The 19148-nt window shown below is 47.7% G+C and overlaps 1 protein-coding gene across 1 annotated transcript; it reads left to right on the top strand.

Moving 5' to 3' along the window:
* Positions 1–243: 243 nt before the first annotated feature.
* EIF1 (eukaryotic translation initiation factor 1) lies at positions 244–2813 on the top strand. Its single transcript, XM_086357726.1, has 4 exons — positions 244–418; positions 1123–1286; positions 1431–1532; positions 1964–2813. The coding sequence occupies exons 1-4, from the start codon at positions 388–390 to the stop codon at positions 2006–2008; spliced, it is 342 nt and encodes a 113-aa protein (XP_086213852.1). The 5' UTR covers positions 244–387; the 3' UTR covers positions 2009–2813.
* Positions 2814–19148: the final 16335 nt, after the last annotated feature.

The following is a 19148-nucleotide window of genomic DNA, read 5'->3' as shown; positions in this document are numbered from 1 at the left end:
CGCAGGCGCTTAGACAGACCAACCTTTCCCTCCCCCTTCCATCTCTCCCCTAGTCGAGAGGACGCCCTCCCGCAGAACACAGTTCCTGCGCAAGCGCCGTCTCGCGTCCCTGCCCGAAGGCCAATTGGAAGCGGCGGCGGCTGGGCGCAAGGGGCACAACGCCGTGGGTGGGGCGTGGACGTGAGGGCAGCGCGCTGGCGTCACAGGGGCGGCTATATAAGTGAATACAGGCGCCGCCCCTCCGCCCCAGTCACTGAGCCGCCGCCGAGGACTCAGCAGCCTCCCCCTTGAGCCCCCTCGCTTCCCGACGCTCCGTCCCCCCTGCCCGCCTTCTCCCGCCGCCGCCTTCCGCAGGCCGTTTCCACCGAGGAAAAGGAATCGTATCGTATGTCCGCTATCCAGAACCTCCACTCTTTCGGTAAGTCCCAGAAAGTCCCGAGGGGAGGAAGGCCCCGGTGGGGCGCTCCGGTCTCAAACAGGGCCAAGAAAGCTGCTAAACGTTGTAGGTCTTCGTAAACTTGGGCGGAGGGGAACTGTCTTGGCCTGCGGGCTGTAGGGCCACTGCCTGGGCCTTAGAGTTGGCCCCTGAGCGCGACCGGAAGGAGCGGGCGGGAGGTCAGCCCTTGGGCGGGCTTCGCGTCTCGGGTGGCGCATTTACTAATGGCTCCTGGGCCTCTTCGGGCCACACCCGCCCCTCCCGCCACCCCTGCGTCACGTCCGGTACGTCACCGCCGTTGTCACGGTGTCGGGAGGGAGAGGCGGCGCCAGCCTAAGTGACACCCGCGCGCGCCAATGGGGCGGGAAGTGTGGCCCCGCCTTAGAGCTCGGGTTCCGGCCGGTTGCATCAGCTGGGTGGGGCGCCGCCGGCCTGCCCTGGCTCCCCCGACACGTGATCGGCTTCCCAGGGCGGGCCTGGGGCAGGAAGCCCAGGCTTTCTCCCAGGCTGGGAAAGCTGGCCGTCCCGGACTGACCTGTTCGAGGAGAGCCAACAAAGAACATGTCTGATCCGACCAAGCCTTGACGATTTCTGTATCAGTTTCTGCACGCAGAAGAGATCAAGTGGAAGGGTGGCAGTGGCATCTGAGCTCAACATCACTAAACAAGCTTGACCTTTCTTCCCAGACCCCTTTGCTGATGCAAGTAAGGGTGATGATCTGCTTCCTGCTGGCACTGAGGATTATATCCATATAAGAATTCAACAGAGAAACGGCAGGAAGACCCTTACTACTGTCCAAGGGATCGCTGATGATTACGATAAAAAGAAACTAGTGAAGGCGTTTAAGAAGGTAGGTTTTTAATGAGATTTTAGGAAAGTCGTATTTACCCTGCCTCCATGGAGCTGCTGAGTTGTATTACTTACTGAAAAGGGGTATTAACGGCATTCAAACTGTTGCTTGGCCTGACTTGTTTTACTTGTATTGTTCTTGCAGAAATTTGCCTGCAATGGTACTGTAATTGAGCATCCAGAATATGGAGAAGTAATTCAGCTACAGGGTGACCAGCGCAAGAACATATGCCAGTTCCTGGTAGAGGTGAGTTCTGTTGCTTTTTGTTGGTACATTTGTGCCTCTTCCCTGGTTAACTAATCTCAGATCTGCCTGGTCTATTCAGTTTTTTCTAGGGACATAGAAGTTTGTTTTATAAGGCTAAGCCAAGCAGTTTTTGAAGTTCAGAGTGTATTTCTGGAAAGGAGGGATTTGTCCACCTTAAAGTTTACTAGCTTGGATCTAGTTTAGGGACGTTGTGCACATAGACACTACAACAGGATGTCTGCTTGGCTATCCTTCAGTGGCAAAGTCTTATTACATCACTGATGCTAAACCGAGTGTACCCTGAGTTCAGTGCACCTCGGCTCTGGGACTCTTCTTGGCCAAGTGTAGAAGTAGGGAGAGAGGATTGTGGACATCAGAAATGGAGGCTTTTACTGTGCTCCCTCTTAAAACTGCCCTTTTTTCCTTTGCAGATTGGACTGGCTAAGGACGACCAGCTGAAGGTTCATGGGTTTTAAGTGCTTTTGGCTCACTGAAGCTTAAGTGAGGATTTCCTTGCAATGAGTAGAATTTCCCTTCTGTCCCTTGTCACAAGTTTAAAAACCTCACAGCTTGTATAATGTAACCATTTGGGGTCTGCTTTTAACTTGGACTAGTGTAACTCCTTCATGCAATAAACTGAAAAGAGCCATGCTGTCTAGTCTTGAAGTCCCTCATTTAAACAGAGGTCAAGCAGTAGGCGCCTGGCAGTGTCCAGCCTGAAACAAAGCAATAACAGTGATGTTTCAGCCAAGTCCAGAGCCCCAAGATCACAGATGGCTATGTCTGGCCAGAAGCTCCTCGGCAGTCCCTCTGCAAAGTTCCCTGCCCTGAGAAAGTGTCACCACCTGAACAGTCCCCGATGAAGCGGAGAGCGGAGGATGGGTGTGGCAGCTGTGCTGCTAGAGGGTGCCTTCGGTGGTCAGGGAAGGATCCCGTGACGTCTCCAATGTGACTGGGTGGGCAGAACTTAGAGCAGCCACCCTCCAGGAAGGTGATAGGACATCTGGCTTGCCACCAAGGTCTTCATGACCAGACATGTCCTAGCTAATTGATGTCCAAACTAGAATGTGAGGCCAACCTTCTATCAGTTAAACTTTTGACAAGGGAACAAATTTCAAACCAATGTTACCAGTCACGTAGCTGTAGAGCTTGCAGCTTACTGGCAACAGCTGCCCAACGCCGTGTGAAGTAAACTGGTTTTTTGGTTTTTTCCCCTCTTCAGTTTTAATGTTATGTAATGTATTTAAACCCTTATTTAAATAAAACTTGTTTTCAGAAACATTTGATTTGTAGATTCTGTTTAATATATAATCAATCTTATGCATGTGGAGGAACCACAGAAATGGCAAGAGAGGGTACATCTGGACCCACAGCTCCTTAACTGGGGCCTGACCCTCTTAGCCAAAAAAAAGTAGTGAGCTTGTCCCTCCAAGCACACTCCCCACCCCTCCTTGTTAGCCGTTGTGTAAACATTCGGTCTGTTGTCTCAGTCAGCGTCCTGAAAAGACCTGCTGAGAATGGTCGTGAAAAGTCAACTCTTGTCTACTTAGTCTACCAGACCATCTTGTTAGCCTCCTGGATGTATGATGAATTGGTGTAGAGGCCACCTTGGAACCATGACAATGAATGTGTCTGTGGAACCAACGTGACTTGGGTAGATCTCAGGAGATAACAGCATAATTGCATCTATTTGATGCTTAAGAGAAATGAGATGTGGAAATTTGCAAGGCTAGTAGGTGCTAACATGTTTTCTAGGACCCAGGGCTCCACTGCTCTTCCCACCAGATGACCTAAATGTTTTACAGAGGTTGCCTATTCAGTATATGCAAAGAATCATGGGACTCAAGATTCAGGCTAGTCGGGCAGACAACCTGTGCTCGAATGCTGACCCCAGATAGGAGTGTGAGACTGGCATACAGCCACACAGCTTGTGACACTAGGCACAGGTCCAGGCCACCAGTGGCTTGGCTGAAGAGCTGTAGCATCTCAGGATTTGGAAATCTTTCCCACCACCCCCATCCAGACCCTATAAAGCTAGGGAAGGCTCCATAAAGGTGTCATCTGAAGCAGGGCATTCCAGGCAAGGAGGAGTCAAGACCCAGATGTGATGACCCAAAGTGTGTGAGGAAGCCACAGTAGGACCATTTAACTGGAACAAAGCCCGTGCATAGACCCTGACGCAGTACTTCTTACTATGTGTCAGGCTGGTGCTAAGTGACTCATTTAACAGTGGGGACTCAGTCCCATGGTGGGAAAGAGGGAATTGGAGAAGAGGGCTGGGTGGAAGGGCTGCGTGGCCTGAGCCACAAGCCAAGGCTTTTTGATACTAATATGCAAAAGAATCAAGAGTAAAGAATGTCTCCCAGGGATCTTGCTGATGTTCCAGTAGTAAATAGTCCCTCCCACTGCAGGGAGCACAAGTTGATCCCCTTTCAGGGAACTGAGGTCCTGCATGCTGTGTGGCCCAGCCCCAAAAGTGAGTGATTAACAAGATGGTTAATGAAATTTATGGCCAAAAAGTATCCCAGCTCTGCTCCTTGGTTCCTCTCTCCTACCCCCAGTTACTTCTCTGCCTCCTCTTTCCCCTCTCCCGTCTCCTGCCCAGTCCCAGGCATCAGCCCCCAGTGCCAACCCTCTGAAACAGGGACAAAGACTACAGACTGGTCAGCTAAAATGAAAGCCTGTTGTATTTTTAATCTATAAATAGGTCAAAGAAACCCAGTATATTCCAGAACAAACATTGTACCAGAAGGTTCTCGAATTGCCCTTCCTTGTTTACTAACCTGGGTAGTTCCTCCTTGTGGTGGCATCAGGGTCAAAAACTTTACTATTAATCTGAAAGAGAGTGTATGTATAACCGAACCACTATACTGTACACCTGAAACTTACACATTGTAAATCAACTACAATAAAAGTTTTTTTAAAGGAATTAAAGTTTTAAATCTATATAGGAAAAGAATCTGAAAAAGGTTGAATATATGTATATGTGTAACTGAATCACTATGTCTATACCTGGAACGAGCACATTGTCAATCAACTATATTCCAATAAGGTTTTTTTATTTTTTATTTTTTTTCAATAAGGTTTTTTTAAAAAGAAAACAGAAACAACACTTTACTATTGACTGTTCACCATTACTTTGAAATTAAGAGCTCCCTGACATTTTAGCTTTTAAGGAGATAAGACATTATTTCAAAATTAGCTCATAAACTGAGACTTCGGCAGTTTCTTCTCTTATCTCCAATTTAGATTGATAAAATGCGTTGTTCTTGGGAGAACCTATTGAAAATTCAGATTCTAAGCCTCTCCCAGGATAGTTTGGCTGTATTGGGTATTAGCTAAACATTGCCCAGGTCCCAGCTACTTTTCAAGGGCCTAAAAAAAGGTCTAAGAACTGAAGGGAAAATGTATTATCTCCTAAACTTGACTCCAAAACTGCAAAATCGTAATGATTAACTGTTTAACACTAAAAGGTAACGTCGTCGGTACCTACAGTGTAATTCCTCTGTGGCTTCCCAGGTGGCGCTAGTGGTAAAGAATCTGCCTGTCAGTGCACGTAGATTTAAGAGATCAGGGCTCAATCCCTGGGTCAGGAAGATCTCCCTGGAGGAGGGCACAGCAACCCACTCCAGGATCTTTGCCTGCAGAACCCCATGGGCAGAGGAGACTGGCAGGCTACAGTCCATAGGGTCACAGAGTAGGACATGACTGAAATGATTTAGCATGCATGCATGGAAGCATAATAAAGGTTCTCATGAAAGAATGATTTTTAAAGGAGTCCACGTGGCACCAGTGGTAAAGAACTCGCTTTGCGGGTAGGATCTGCAGGAGACATGGGTTCGATCCCTGAATTAGGAAGATCCCCTGGAGAAGGAAATGGCAACCCACTTCAGTGTTCTTGCCTGAAAAATTCCGGGGACAGAGGAGCCTGGCAGGCTATGGTCCATGGGATTGCAAAGAGTTGAACAGATTGGGCAGGTAGGCACCAGGCAGATTGTAAAATTTATAAACATCTTTTTTTAAATGTTACAGAAATACCTCCACCTCAAAAGTTAGAAAAATATTATTTTAATATCAACAAAAAAAAAAAGTTACAGAAAATGTATGTCTCTTTGGCCTATGGGTACCTTTTTATTCATTTGGTATGAGGTGTGATGGAGCCTCTGAGGATGTTACAGAAGCCTACAAACTCCAGGAAATGGCCCTGCCTTTAGGTCCAGAGATTCTGATCCAGAAGCTCTGATAGGGGGCCCAAGGACTGGCCTTTTAACCAGCATCAGCCAATTCCTATTGGGAGAGCCACAAACTCCACTTGAGGAAGCACTGCTGTGGCTAATGGGAAGCTATTGAGGAACCTGAGAAGCATGTATGCAGGTTAGAAGAAGCACAGCTAGAACCACAAATGGCACAATGGACTGGTTCAGATTGGGAAAGGAGTGCGTCAAGGCTGTATATCGTCACCCTGCTTATTTAACTTATATGCAGAGTACATCATGCGAAATGCCAGGCTGGATGAAGCACAAGCTAGAATCAAGATTGCCAAGAGAAATATCAATAACCTCAGATATGCAGGTAACACCACCCTAATGGCAGAAAGCAAAGAAGAACTAAAGAGTCTCTTGATGAAGGTGAAAGAGGAGAGTGAAAAAGCTGGTTTAAAACTCAACATTCAAAAAGCTAAGATGATGGCATCTGGTCCCATCACTTCATGGCAAACAGATGAGGAAAGAAGTGGAGACAGCGACAGACTTTATTTTCTTGGGCTCCAAAATGCAGATGGTGACTGCAGCCATGAAATTAAAAGATGCTTGCCCTTGGAAGAAAAGCTATGACAAACCTAAGCAGCATATTAAAAAGCAGAAACATCACTTTGCTGACAGAGGTCCATATAGTCAAAGCTATGGTTTTTCCAGTAGTCATGTACGGATGTGAGAGTTGGACCATAAAGAAGGCTGAGTGCCAACGAATAGATGCTTTTGAACTGCGATGCTGGAGAAGACTCTTGAGAGTCCCTTGGACAGCAAGGAGATCTTACCAGTCAATCCTAAAAGAAATCAACCCTGAATATTCATTGGAAGGACTGATGCTGAAGCTGAAGCTCCAGTACTTTGATCACCTGATGCTAAGAGCCAACTCATTGGAAAAGACCCTGATGCTAGGAAAGATTGAAGGCAGGAAGAGAAGAGGGCAACAGAGGATGAGATGGTTGGATGGCATCACCGACTCAATGGACATGAATTTGAGCAAACTCCAGGAGATGGTAAAGGACAGAGAAGTCTGGCATGATGCAAATGGGGTCACAAAGAGTTGGGTATGACTGAGCGACTGAACAACAATTGAGGAACTTTGAGCAGAAGAGAGACATCATCAGAGCTAAACTTGAGGGCAAATCAAGAATATTTTACTTAAGATGGTTGAAAAGGGGGTGACCAAGGATTACCAGCAGCTGAGAAACCAAACCCTGAGAGTTTGTGTATGATGTACATGAGTGCATTTTCTTCATAGCTTTGATCAGATTCTTTTAAAGGAAGCCATTACCCAAAATGGTTAAGAATCACTGGTCCATGATTTCTTTCTAAGGCTTGCAAAGCCCCAGGGATTATCAAAGGTTTTCCAGGCACATCCCTACAAGCAGTAACAGTGCCTATTTCAATATCGATTTTTAAATTAATGACTATTATAAATATTTTAAAATAACTCTAAAACTGAGTATAGTTTGAGCAGAAGGCGTGCACAGCAGCCAGACTGCATGGCGCTTGGAAGCTCGTGTGACTCACTCACTCCACAGTCACTATCACCAGCCATCCTCCAGCCGTAGTCATCTGGTTGGTTGCGAGGTTCAAATTGCCATTAATCTTTTAGACCTTTATGCTTAATTTATACCCAGAATGGACAACTGGTTGAAAACAGGAAGCATAGGGAGCACAGAGGTTGAGAAATGCTAATGTGGGGACGTGGATGCGATAGTCATTCTGTTCCGGTGTCAAGTCATTGATTCTCACTCCATTTCTGTGACAGAGTAGAAAACAAACACAAGAGCAAATCAGGGGCCGGGAGATTGCAACTTCCTTAGTTCCGTGGTCCACTGTGGAAACAGAACTAAAGACCCAGTGCTCAGCATCATCTGGGAGCTTGTTAGACATGCAGAATTTCAAGCCCACTTCAGACTTACTAAAGTTAAAGAATCTGCCTGTATGCAGGGAACCCCGGTTTGATTCCAGGGTCAGGAAGATCCCCTGGAGAAGGGATAGGCTACCCACTCCAGTATTCTTGGCTTCCCTTGTGGCTCAGATAGTAAGGAATTTGCCTGCAATGTGGGAGACCTGGGTTTGATCCCTGGGTTGGGAAGATCCCCTGGAGAAGAGAAAGGCTACCCACTCCAGTATCCTGGCCTGGAGAATTCCATGGATTGTGTATAGTGCATGGGGTCACAAAGAGCTGGACATGACTGAGCGACTTTCAGACTTAAAATTAAGTCCATCTTCAGTTTTACAGTCTTCATTAACAGAGTTTAAGAAGCACCGGTTTGGACCATAAAAGTAGCAGCCTTCAGGGATTTCCCTGGTGGTCCTGTGGTTAGGACTCCACACTTTCACTGATGGAGATATGGGTTTGATCCTTGGTCTGGGAATGAAGATCCTGTGAGTTGCATGCCAAAAAAAAAACAAAAAAGATTTCCCCAATTAAAATTAGCAGACTTCATAGATTGATCTGCAAGCTAGTTAAGCAAAGACAGTAACATATGAATTTAAATATTTTTATAAGTGCATTTTGCATTGCAGGTTTAGATCTGCATCGAAATGCACAAAAACAAACAGTGGAAGAATGGAAAGCAACAGTTTTGAGCTGAATACGGATTCATTAGTATCTTGGCGCTAGCTGGGAGGTGCAGGAACCTGGCTGTCACAGCAGTCAACTGGGGACTCTCCAGTGGTACCAAGCCTGAGCTCAGCCCTCAGCCTCACGCCAGAATCCCTGGGGTGGCCCATGAGTGGTGAGGAGCTCCCCATTCACCACCACTGAACCCTACCAAGCCTGCAGCTCCCACTCATCTCATTAAGGATGTAAAAACAATGTTGCAGCGGAAAATACAGTGATGACTCTGTCAAATTTGGCTTTTCACTTATTAGGACCAAAGACAGCCCCCATCGCAGGTGCTGTTTGTTTGTTTGTTGTTGTTTTTTGGCCACACAGCATGTGGGACCTTCCCAACCGGGGATGGAACCGGTGTCCCCTGCACTGGCAGGCGAACTCTAAACCACTGAACCAGCAGGGAAGCCCTACACTGGGACTTGCTTCTTGCGGATTTCAATTGTAGACATTTGAAATTGCATTTGATAAAGCCCTGTGATTTGCAAACCAACATATCAGACTGACATGGGAGCTTTTCAGAAATGCAGAATCGGAGGCCCCCTATGAGACCAACTGAATTGGAATCTACATCCTAACAAGACCGCCAGGGGGTCTCATACGCATTAAAAGTTGAGAAGCACTATTAGGAAACCCATTAATGAAGCCTCTACACACTGCTTTTGAAATAACACAAATCCCCCCACCCCCCAAATTAAGAATTGCTGAACTTCTGGTGGCGCAGTGAATAGGAATCCTCCTGCCAATACAGGGGACACGGGTTCAATCCCTGGTCTGGGAAGATTCCACATGCTGCGGGACAGCTAAGCCCGTGCACCACAACTCCTCTACTGAACCCCGGCTCTAGAGCCCCAGGGCAGAGACTACTAAGTGCCTAAACTACTGAAGCCCAGGCACCTAGAGTCTGTGCTCCAAACAGGACAAACCATCACAATGAGAAGCCCATGCACCGCAACAGAGAGCAGCCCCCACTTTCTGCAATTAAAGAAAGTCCTTGAAGTGAAGTGCAGTGAAGTCGCTCAGTCGTGTCCAACTCTTTGCGATCCCATGGACTGTAGCCTACCAGGCTCCTCCGTCCCTGGGATTCTCTAGGCAGAAATACTGGAGTGGGTTGCCATTTCCTTCTCCAGGAGATCCTCCCAACCCAGGGATCGAACCTGGGTCTCCCGTATTGCAGGCACTTTACCATCTGAGCCACCAGGGAAGTCCAAGAAAGTCCTTTCGCAGTAACAAAGACCCCGAGCAGCCAAAGATACCTTGTTTTCAATTAAAGGGCATTGATTTTTTTTAATTATCAAGAATCATTGCATTTCAGTCAAAGTTTCCACAAGACTTTTGACAAAGGGGCCAAGACAATTCAAGAAGGAAGAATGTAGTCTTTTCGATAAATGTGCCAGGACCATTGGATCTCCATAGGCAGAAAATGAAGCTGGACCCCTACTTTTCACCATATGCAAAAATTAACTCAAAGTGCATCACAGACCTAAATATAAGAGCTAAAAAGATAGAACTTTTCAGAGTAAATAGAAGACCTTCATGACCTTAAATTAGGCAAAACTTTCTTAGATATGATAGCAAAACGGCAAGTGATAAAAGAAAAAAGTAGATTAATTGGACTTCATCAAATTTTCAACCTTTTGTGCTTCCAAGGATACTGTCAAGACAGTGAAAAGACAACCCACCAAATGGGAGGAAATATTTACAAATCATATATCTGATAAAGGACTTGGATTTAGAATATATAAGAACTCTTAGAAAGCAGTTTTTTTAAAAAGACAGAACACTGAAAAATGGGTAGAGGATCTGAATAGACATTCCTCCAAAGAAGATACACAAATGACCAGTACACTCGTGAAAGAAGTTCAGTGTCATGAGCCATCAGGGAAACGCAAATCAAAACCACTGATGTGAACAGATAACTAACGAGAACCTACTGTATAACACATGGGACTCAGTGCTCCACCGTGACCTAAATGGGAAGGAAATCCAAAAAAAGAGAGGACACGTGTAAATATGTAACTGATTCAGTTTGCTGTGCAGCAGAAGCTAACACAACATTGTAAAGCAACTATACTCCAATAAAAATTTAAAAACACGATTTGAGATTCCACTCACACTCTGTAGAATGGCTACTGCCAAAAGGACAAATAACCATTTTTGGTGGAGAATGGGGGAAAACGAGAACCCTCATACATTGCTGGTGGGAATGTAAAATGGTATGGCCTCTGAAAGTAATAGTCTGTCACTGCCTAAAAAAATTAAACAGATTTACCCAGTGATCCAGCCATTCCTCTCCTAGACATATACCCAAGAGAACTGAAGACATATAGTCACCTAATACCTCGTATATAAATATTCCTAACAGCATTGTTCACAACAGACAAAAAGTGGAAACAACCCAACTGGCCATTTGATCATGAACTGATGAATGAATAAGTAAAATGTAGTACATCCACACAAAGGAATATAATTTGGGGGAAAAAAAAAAAACGAAGTACCAATGCATGCCGTAACATGAGTAAATCTTGAAAACCTAATGCTAAATGAAATAAGCCAGACACAAGAGGCCATATTTTGTATGATCCCATTTATATGAAATGCCCAGTCATATCTCGAGACAGAAAGTCAACGAGTAGTTGCCAGGAGAGAGGAGGAATGAGAAGGGACTGCAAAGGGGGTAAGGGCTTTCCGCTTGGGGTGATGAAAATGGTTTAAATAATGGTAACATTTGGGCAACTTTGTGAATGTCATGAAAGCCCCTGGATTGTATACTTTAATACTGAATGGTGTAATGTGTGAACTATCTCTCAGAAAACAGGTTATATGGTTGTTGGGATTTGTTTTGTTTGGCCACACCTCGAGGAATGTGGGATCTAGTTTCCTGTCCAGGGATCGAACCCGTGTGCCCTGAGGTGGGAGTGAGCAGTCTGAACCACTGCACTGCCAGGGAGGTCCCCTGTACTTTTTAAACTACATCCTTTCAAAGTTCGGTGGGCAGATTATGAACAGGGATTTTGCCCTTGCCACATGGCACACCACTTTGGCTGGTAAATGAAAATATCCTCTGCCTTCTGCCAGGGATAATAATAGAATGAGGTGAGTTTATAAGAGCAGAAGAACTTCAGTACAGCCTGAAGAAACGCACTGCCCCCTCGCCCTTCTCTGAAATAGCTTTTCACAGAAGTCAAGTGAGGTCACAGGTGAAACCACCATCAAAACCTCCCATTTCTCCTTAGCCCTGCTGTCTGTCTGTCTAACCAACCTCACACTGGCTCAATAAATAGTAGAGTGAAGGGAAGAGACACTTTGCCATACAGGCAGCAGGAAAGCAGCAAGGAAAGATTCTATTTCAGGCTTAGGAAATCAAACTGCTAAGTTCACGTCTCAGTGATGAGCCCCGTGTCCTGGGTAAATCACTGTGTTGGGTTTGGGATGGACTTGATTGATTTGACTTTACCCTACTTACCAAGCTGTTAGTGGTTTGGATGGTAAAGAATCTGCCCACAATGCAGGAGACTAGGGTTTGATCCCTGGGTCAGCCCCTGGAGGAGGAAATGGTAACCCATTCCAGTATTCTTGCCTGGAGAATTTAATGGACAGAGGAGCCTGGCAGGCTACAGTCCATGGGGTTACAAAGAGTCGGACACCATTGAATGACTAACACACACACACACAAGTTGTTATCCTTTCACCAATGCTGGCAGATGACACGAGACTCCTGGGTCAGAGATGAATAACCTTATTACTTATAACCCAGCGAGCAGCACCATTTGCATCCATTCCCTCGCGCCTTGAGTTCCTCAGTTGGTGACACAGCAGGGACCCAGGTGGATGATTTGTGGGCAGTAGTTGCCACTGAGGAACACTGAGCTTGGGGAATCTCCTTTCCCATTGGGAGATAAAGAGCTATGTCCTTCAAGGCTATTCACTCCAAACACAACCCTGAGACATGGCCCAGGTAAAGAAGTGGTCCTGAGCTTGCATGCTTGGCATCCTCAGCAAGAACATTCAGAGATGCTCAAGATCCACATGGACTGCTTCATCACTTCTCGTAAGAATCACCAGCCTCTCCATTCCTTCATTTTCTCGGCTATAAACTAGGGGCAAGACAGTCACCCTCCTCATAGGGTGGTGGTGAGGATTAGAAGACATAAAGCACACAAAGTGCCTACCCTGCAGGCCTGACCATAGAAGTGCTCCCTAAATTTTAATCCCATCATTTTGGGAAGGAAGAGGGGAAAATGTGTTGTAGATGTCAGAAGGCTTTCCATGGAGGAGAACGTCAAGCTCCAGGGGGATAGACAAGGTTTCCCTGCTTACTTCCCTCCCCACTGCCAGCTGCCTGTGGAACCTTCAGCCAGAGCATCTTACTGTTTCCCCTTCAAGAGAAAAGGCAAGAAGGCCCTCTCAATCAACATTGTGTCCTCGGGGTCAGTACAGTGCCTGGCATGAAGGGAGAACTTAGAAAAATGTTGTTGAATAAATAGATGAATGAATGAATGGAAAAGTGAAGGCATAAAGACTCTAAGCAGACAGGAGGGCCTGGGATGAAGGACCCTGGTGGGGGTTGACCTTGAACAGGACTATGCACCCCCCAGTATGGAGAGGAGAAAAGGATGGAAGGCAGACTTGAACAACCTCGGTCACGGTAGAGAGAAGGGGGCTGACATCAGATGACCCTGAGGGTGAAGGGAAAGAGATGAGTCACAAGGTTGCCAGGCAACAGTGTAGCTGCAGCATATTAACCTGAAATTGAATCAACTGGCCAGTTTCAGGAACTTTCCTGTTGACAATGTGAAAGAGATAGGAACTGAGGAAGGGGTGATGGCATCCTCTGCCAGGAACTGGGGACCAGCCTGGTGAGCTCTGAAGCAGGACCAGGGCAGCAATCTGGAGCATCACACAACTGAAGTGACCAACCACGTGTCCCGGACTGGGGAGGAAAGTGAGGCCAGGAAGGGTAGGTGGTTTTCGAGGACTCAAACGGGAGAGGAACTGGGGGCCCAGCAATGGTAGATTCAGCAGGAGGCTTAAGGAGAGAGGGTGGAACAGAGGTTGTGAGCAAGCAGAGGCAGCGGTACCCAGAGACCAAAAAGAGAGATTGGGTTCACAGCTCAGCCTCCTCACCTCCTTCATGTGGGACCAGGGGCAAAAAGTCCACCTGGCTGACCACCTCTAAAATGCAGCTGTGTACAGAGTCCTCTCACGGGTACTTTCAGAATTATTTTCCCACTTAAAACCACTCTCGGGAATTCTCTGGCGGTCCAGTGGTTAGGACTCAGAGCTTTCACTACTGGGGGCCCTGGTTCAATCCCTGGTTGGGGAACTAAGATCCTGCAAGCTTCGAGGCATGGCCAAATAAATAAAACCACCACTTGACATTGCTAAACAAAACACTTGCTGCTGCTGCGCTGCTGCGTCACTTCAGTCGTGTCTGACTCTGTGCGACCCCAGAGACAGCAGCCACCAGGCTCCCCCGTCCCTGGGATTCTCCAGGCAAGAACACTGGAGTTGGGTTGCCATTTCCTTCTCCAGTGCATAAAAGTGAAAGTGAAGTCGCTCAGTCGTGTCCGACCCTCAGCGACCCCATGGACTGCAACCCACCAGGCTCCTCCGTCCATGGGATTCTCCAGGCAAGAGTACTGGAGTGGGGTGCCATTGCCTTCTCCGAAACACTTGCTAATATTTTATTATTAAAGAATTCAAACACACAAAAAGTTGGATTTTAATGTGAACATTCATACACCCATTGCCTAGATTCTATAATTTATATTTTGCTGTTCTAGATCTCATATCTATCCAGCTGTCTATCTTGTTTTTTCATGTATTTCAAAATAAATGCACAGTACATTTTGCTCTAAGCACTTCATTAACTAGAGTTCAGCATTTGCAATAGTTTTTTAAAATAAAATTGGCACATCATGAAATGCACAAATCGTAAGTGTGCACTCAGTGGATTTTGACCAAAATGTGAGTTCAGTGGGTTTTGACAGTCTGTAAACAGGGTTCCAGGCTTGATTTTGAGTATTAAGTGAGGTAATATGCTCTTATTCAGCAGGGGGAGGCATTCATGTTAAGATATGGGAGACAAAAAATGCCCCAGGGTGGAGGCCAGGATGTGACCAGGGCTGTGGGAAGCAGAAAGGGTGGGTAGAACTGAGGAGCTGGCGTGAGGCCTGCCTGCAGGAGGAGGCACATACCCGCAAGGGAGGAAACTCACCAAGGACAAGGGGGGAATGGATATTCTGGGAGTCAGCCAGATGCCACCGCGCTGAGGATAAGTCTGTGGAAATGAAAGCACCAATGATAAAAATAGCAGCTCTTACTTAGAACTAGGGGCTTCCCCAGTGCCTCAGCAATAAGGAATCCGTCTACAGTGCAGGATACGCAGAAACACGGGTTGGATCCCTGGGTTGGGAAGATCTCCTGGAGGAGGAAATGGCAACCCACTCCAGTATTCTTGCCTGCGAAATCTCACGAACAGAGGAGCCTGATGGGCTACAGTCCATGGGGGTCATAAAGAGTCAGACAGGACTTAGCGACCGAACGACAGCTTAGAATTTGCCATGGGTCAGAGACCAAGTGAAGGCTACGGGCATCTCCTTTAACCCTCACCACTACCCTCCATGTAAGTAAGCCCCCCGCCCCCCGCTAGCGTCCCCTCAAGTCTGTGTCTCGCCTTAGATGGCATCCAGGAAGGGCCACAGTTGGGACTCGAGCTCAGGGTCAGAGCCGCCTTACCCCATCCTTTCTTTCAACAAATGCCAGTCCTCCACACAGGCTCCCGCCTGGGCCTCACCCCAGCTTCTGATGTCAGAGGACCCGGCTGCAGCCTAGTGTGGGAGATGGGTTTAGAGCTCCCCAGGTGATCCTAAGGTGAAGTGTGGACTGAGCACAGTACAGGCCCAGGTGGGCATCAGGTGAGAAGGCAAGGGACTGCCCTAGTGTCCAGTGGTTAGGACTCCGATGGCTAGGTTAGGACTTCTAGTGGCTTGGGTTCAATCCGTGGTTGGGGAACTATATGATCCTGCATGCCGCATGGTCCGGCCAAAAAAAATAGGCTCCTTGCCATATCCTTAAGACTAGTTCATGGGCTTCCCTTGTGGCTCAGCAGTAAGGAATCCGCCTGCCAATGCAGATGACACAGGTTCAACCCCTGATCCAGAAGGATCCCACGTGCCTCGGAGAAACTGAGACCCTGTGCCACAACCAGTGAGCCTGTGCTCTAGAGCCCGGGGCCCACAACTACTGAAGCCCAGGCACCCTAGAGCCAGCGCTCTGCAACTAAAGAGGCCACCGCAGTGAGAAGCGCACCATAGCTAGAGAAGAGACGGCGCAGCAACCAAGACCCAGCGCAGCTATAAAAATAAATTAATTAATTAAAGTATTTTTTTAAAAGCCTAGCCCTGCTCTCCTCTTCCCCTTCGTGAGTGTCAAATTCCTTCCTCCTGCCCAGCCTTTCTGAAGGTGAGAGGCAGGCTCAGGGAGTGAAGGCAGAGGCTACAGCTCGGCCCGAGCATCATGTGGGCTGTCTTCTCTTGGTCCTGCTACCTCACGACCCTCAGACAGCAAGTGAGGCCAGAAGTGGTGAACCCACGTCCCCCTCCCCAGCCCCTGCCCTGGGAGGGACAGCGGATGGCCCAGTGGACACGAGTGGCACCCAGGTGTCACTGTCCCAGCACCTTCACACCCTCCAAGGCCCCGTCACCTGAGGCGGGTGACTGAGTCATCATCAATCTCTCCTTTTTTTTCATATCAATAACCGATTAGGAAGACAAACATGGCCTCCCAGACAGCAGCTCATCGGAGATTCCCCAAGGCCGGTCCTGGCAGGCGGAAGTGTAGTTGGGGGCGCTGGAGAGAGGTTGGCGGGATGTTGCCCTGGAGAGTCTCCCCCACCAGGGAGGCTTCTCCCCTTGATGGGGAACCATCGTTACAGTCTGCTTTGTGTGTCCCCCTCCCCAAGAATCTAAACTCCACCAAAGTCGTGAGAAGGTCAGTGATACTCACCTCTTATTCCCCGGGCCTCATCCAGACCCTGGTTTTCAGCACACACTCAGTAACTGAAAGGAAAATGGACTAGAACAGCCAAAAGCTTTGAGGAATATCTCTCTCTTAATTGTGTTGGGAAAATCACCCACCAACTCACGCAGAGCCTGTTCTCACTGACAGAAACCTTCAAAAGGCTGGAACCCCTCGGACTCACTGTCTAGTGTTGCCGTGAAACAACTCAGAAGCTTGAAACAACACAAATTCAATCCCCCACAGTTCTGCAGATCAGGAGTCCAGGTACAGCGTGGCCCACTGGGCCAAAACAAGGTGTCACCAGGGCCTCTTTCCTTTCTGGAGGGGCCAGGAATAAATCCGAGTTCAAGTTCATCTGAGTTGTTGGCCGAGTTCAAGTCTTTGCAGCTGTGGGGGCTGAGGTCCCTGTTCCTTGCTAGAGGTCAGCGGGGACCACTTAGGTCCTTAAGGCCACCTGCATCCTCGTCTCATCCTCCCTCCATCGTCCAACCAGCAAGGGCTGGTCCTTCACACTCTTCAACTTTTTTGCTTCATCCTTCAGCCACATCACTTCCAGCCGAGGAATGCTTTCCGCTTTTAAGGGCTCATCTGATTAAATGGGGCTCTCTCCAATCATCCAGGATGAACTTCCTATTTTAAAGTCAGTAATCTTAATCACATGTGCAATGTCTCTTTTGCCACATCTTCTCAGGTCCCAGAGATTGGGGTTGTGGGCCTCTTTGGGAAACAATTATTCTACCCACCACATCCCCACTGGGAGGAGAAAGATCCCAAAACTAGGAAGATAGAGACCTGAGTTTCAGGCCCAGGTTTCCTTGATCAGTCGTGTAAACTCAGGACAGGGATTGCTTTGCTTGTCTGAGCCTCAGTTTCTTCATCTGTAGAATGGAGACATGCTCACACTTATGTCCAAGGATTATGGAGAAGAGCAACTACATTCATTCTCGCAGAGGATTTAGTGCCTGCACTCTGCACGGTTGTTACAGTGAGGACAGGGGAGGGGGCTGGGCCCCAGGTTCTGGGACCTGCTCTTCAACTTGGTAGACCCAGAAATTGGATTTTCTGGTGTTACAGAACCAGGATTCCACACCTGGCCTCACAAATTCCAAAGCCCTCTGCACACCAGTTGGTGCCGGCCTCTGAGAGGCCCAGCCTCCACAGCCTCCCTCCCTGCCTCCTCTTTCAATAGCAACTCAGGGCAGGCGTCCCTCTGAGCCATGGCAAGCAGGAGGGAAAACCCTGGATTCAAAGACAGTGCTTTTTAGGAATGACGTTCTTCAGTCCTTGGAAGGGAAGAAGCTACCCTGTGTATGCAAGATCTTATCTCATTCAACCTTCACTGTGTGAGATAAGAATGAGTGATAACCACTTCACAGATGAGGCTACCTGAGGCCAGAGAGGCTAAGGGGAGAAGATGCAAACAGATTAGATGCCCACATTGTTCTATGCCTTGTGCTTTAGGTATATCTTCCTCAAGACTCCTCTCTAAATTATTTCCTTCATTTCCATGGGGAGAAAACAGCTCAGAGTTAGGGAGCCATCTGCCCAAAGCTGGAAGAGGGCAGTGCCAGGAAACCCTTCCCTTTGCCATAGGACAAACTCCCCTTGTGAGAACATGCAGTTTCTGTGATTGCGAGACACCCCCCTCCACCCCCACCCCGACCTCCGCATGCCCATGAACGCCCGCTAGCAGTAGCCCTCCACCATCACCTGTTGAATGAGAGTACTGGCTTTTATTCTGTGCAGTGGCCACCCCTCCAGGCCAGAATACTGGAGTGGGTAGCCTTTCCCTTCTCCAGAGGATCTTCCCAACCCAGGGATCGAACCCAGGTCTCCCGCATTGAGGGGGGATTCTTTACCAACTGAGCCACAAAGGAAGCCCTTTGAATGAGAGTACTGGCTTCTATCCTGTGCAGTGGCCACCCCTCCAGCAACCAGCCTACAGAACAGCCAAGGGAGCATAACCCCCTCCTCAGCAGAAATCAAGTCTCAATTCCTGTACAACTAGGGCTCTGATGAAAGCTTATAATTTCTCGTTACCATAGCAATTCGAACATCTCTATTCCCTTAGGATGTGAGCAGAGCTGCTCCCCAGCCCACCTTTTCTCCCAAGCCCCCTCAAAGTCCCTTCCATCTCTGAGATTCTGTGATTCAATTAATTATCAACAGTCTGCCCCATTTTTGTCATTTTCATGCAATCCATCTGCTGAGTCACTGAGTCCTGCTCCGGATGAGACTGGTTATTTATCAGAACATTTAGGTACTGGTTGCCATGGACACCTCACAGCCTTCTTCTCTCATCACCTATTCATTCTCAGCAAGGCTGGCTGTGAGCATGGGTACCATAGCCCCTCATACAGGACCCAAGGGACATCAAAACTCCCCCATACAGGGAGGGGGCCTGTTGACGCATGAACAAAAGCAAAATCTCTAGTCTCAATTGTGGAAAAATCGAACACAGCCTAGAGCTAGTTACATCCATCCAAACCAGGTCAATGCAGCAGTTTATCAAATAAGTCAACTAAACATACCATTCGATTTTCTGGTTTTCTGGCAAACGCTTTAGTCTGTTTGTTAACCATTTTAAGATATATTTTTATATTGAAAGGTGCAGATTAATATCTCACTTTGAAAACAAAATGAGGGAGGGAGCCTGGAAGTGTACGAGCCTCAGGGAACTGGCTGGGGGCAGGGTGGGGGTAGGAAGGAGTAGGGGAGGAG

The sequence above is a fragment of the Bos grunniens genome, chromosome 19, assembly GCF_055505025.1.
Source record: "Bos grunniens cultivar Pamir isolate PY7600 chromosome 19, Bosgru_T2T1.0, whole genome shotgun sequence".
NCBI lineage: Eukaryota > Metazoa > Chordata > Mammalia > Artiodactyla > Bovidae > Bos > Bos grunniens.
Note: the sequence above shows the minus strand (reverse complement) of the source record. Positions and strands in the feature narration are given on the sequence as shown.

Coding starts and splice junctions, on each gene's coding strand:
- EIF1 (XM_086357726.1), top strand. CDS start 388: ATGTCCGCTATCCAGAACCTCCACTCTTTCG. Junction 1,287..1,430: donor TAGTGAAGGCGTTTAAGAAG/GTAGGTTTTTAA, acceptor TTGTTCTTGCAG/AAATTTGCCTGCAATGGTAC. Junction 1,533..1,963: donor TATGCCAGTTCCTGGTAGAG/GTGAGTTCTGTT, acceptor TTTCCTTTGCAG/ATTGGACTGGCTAAGGACGA.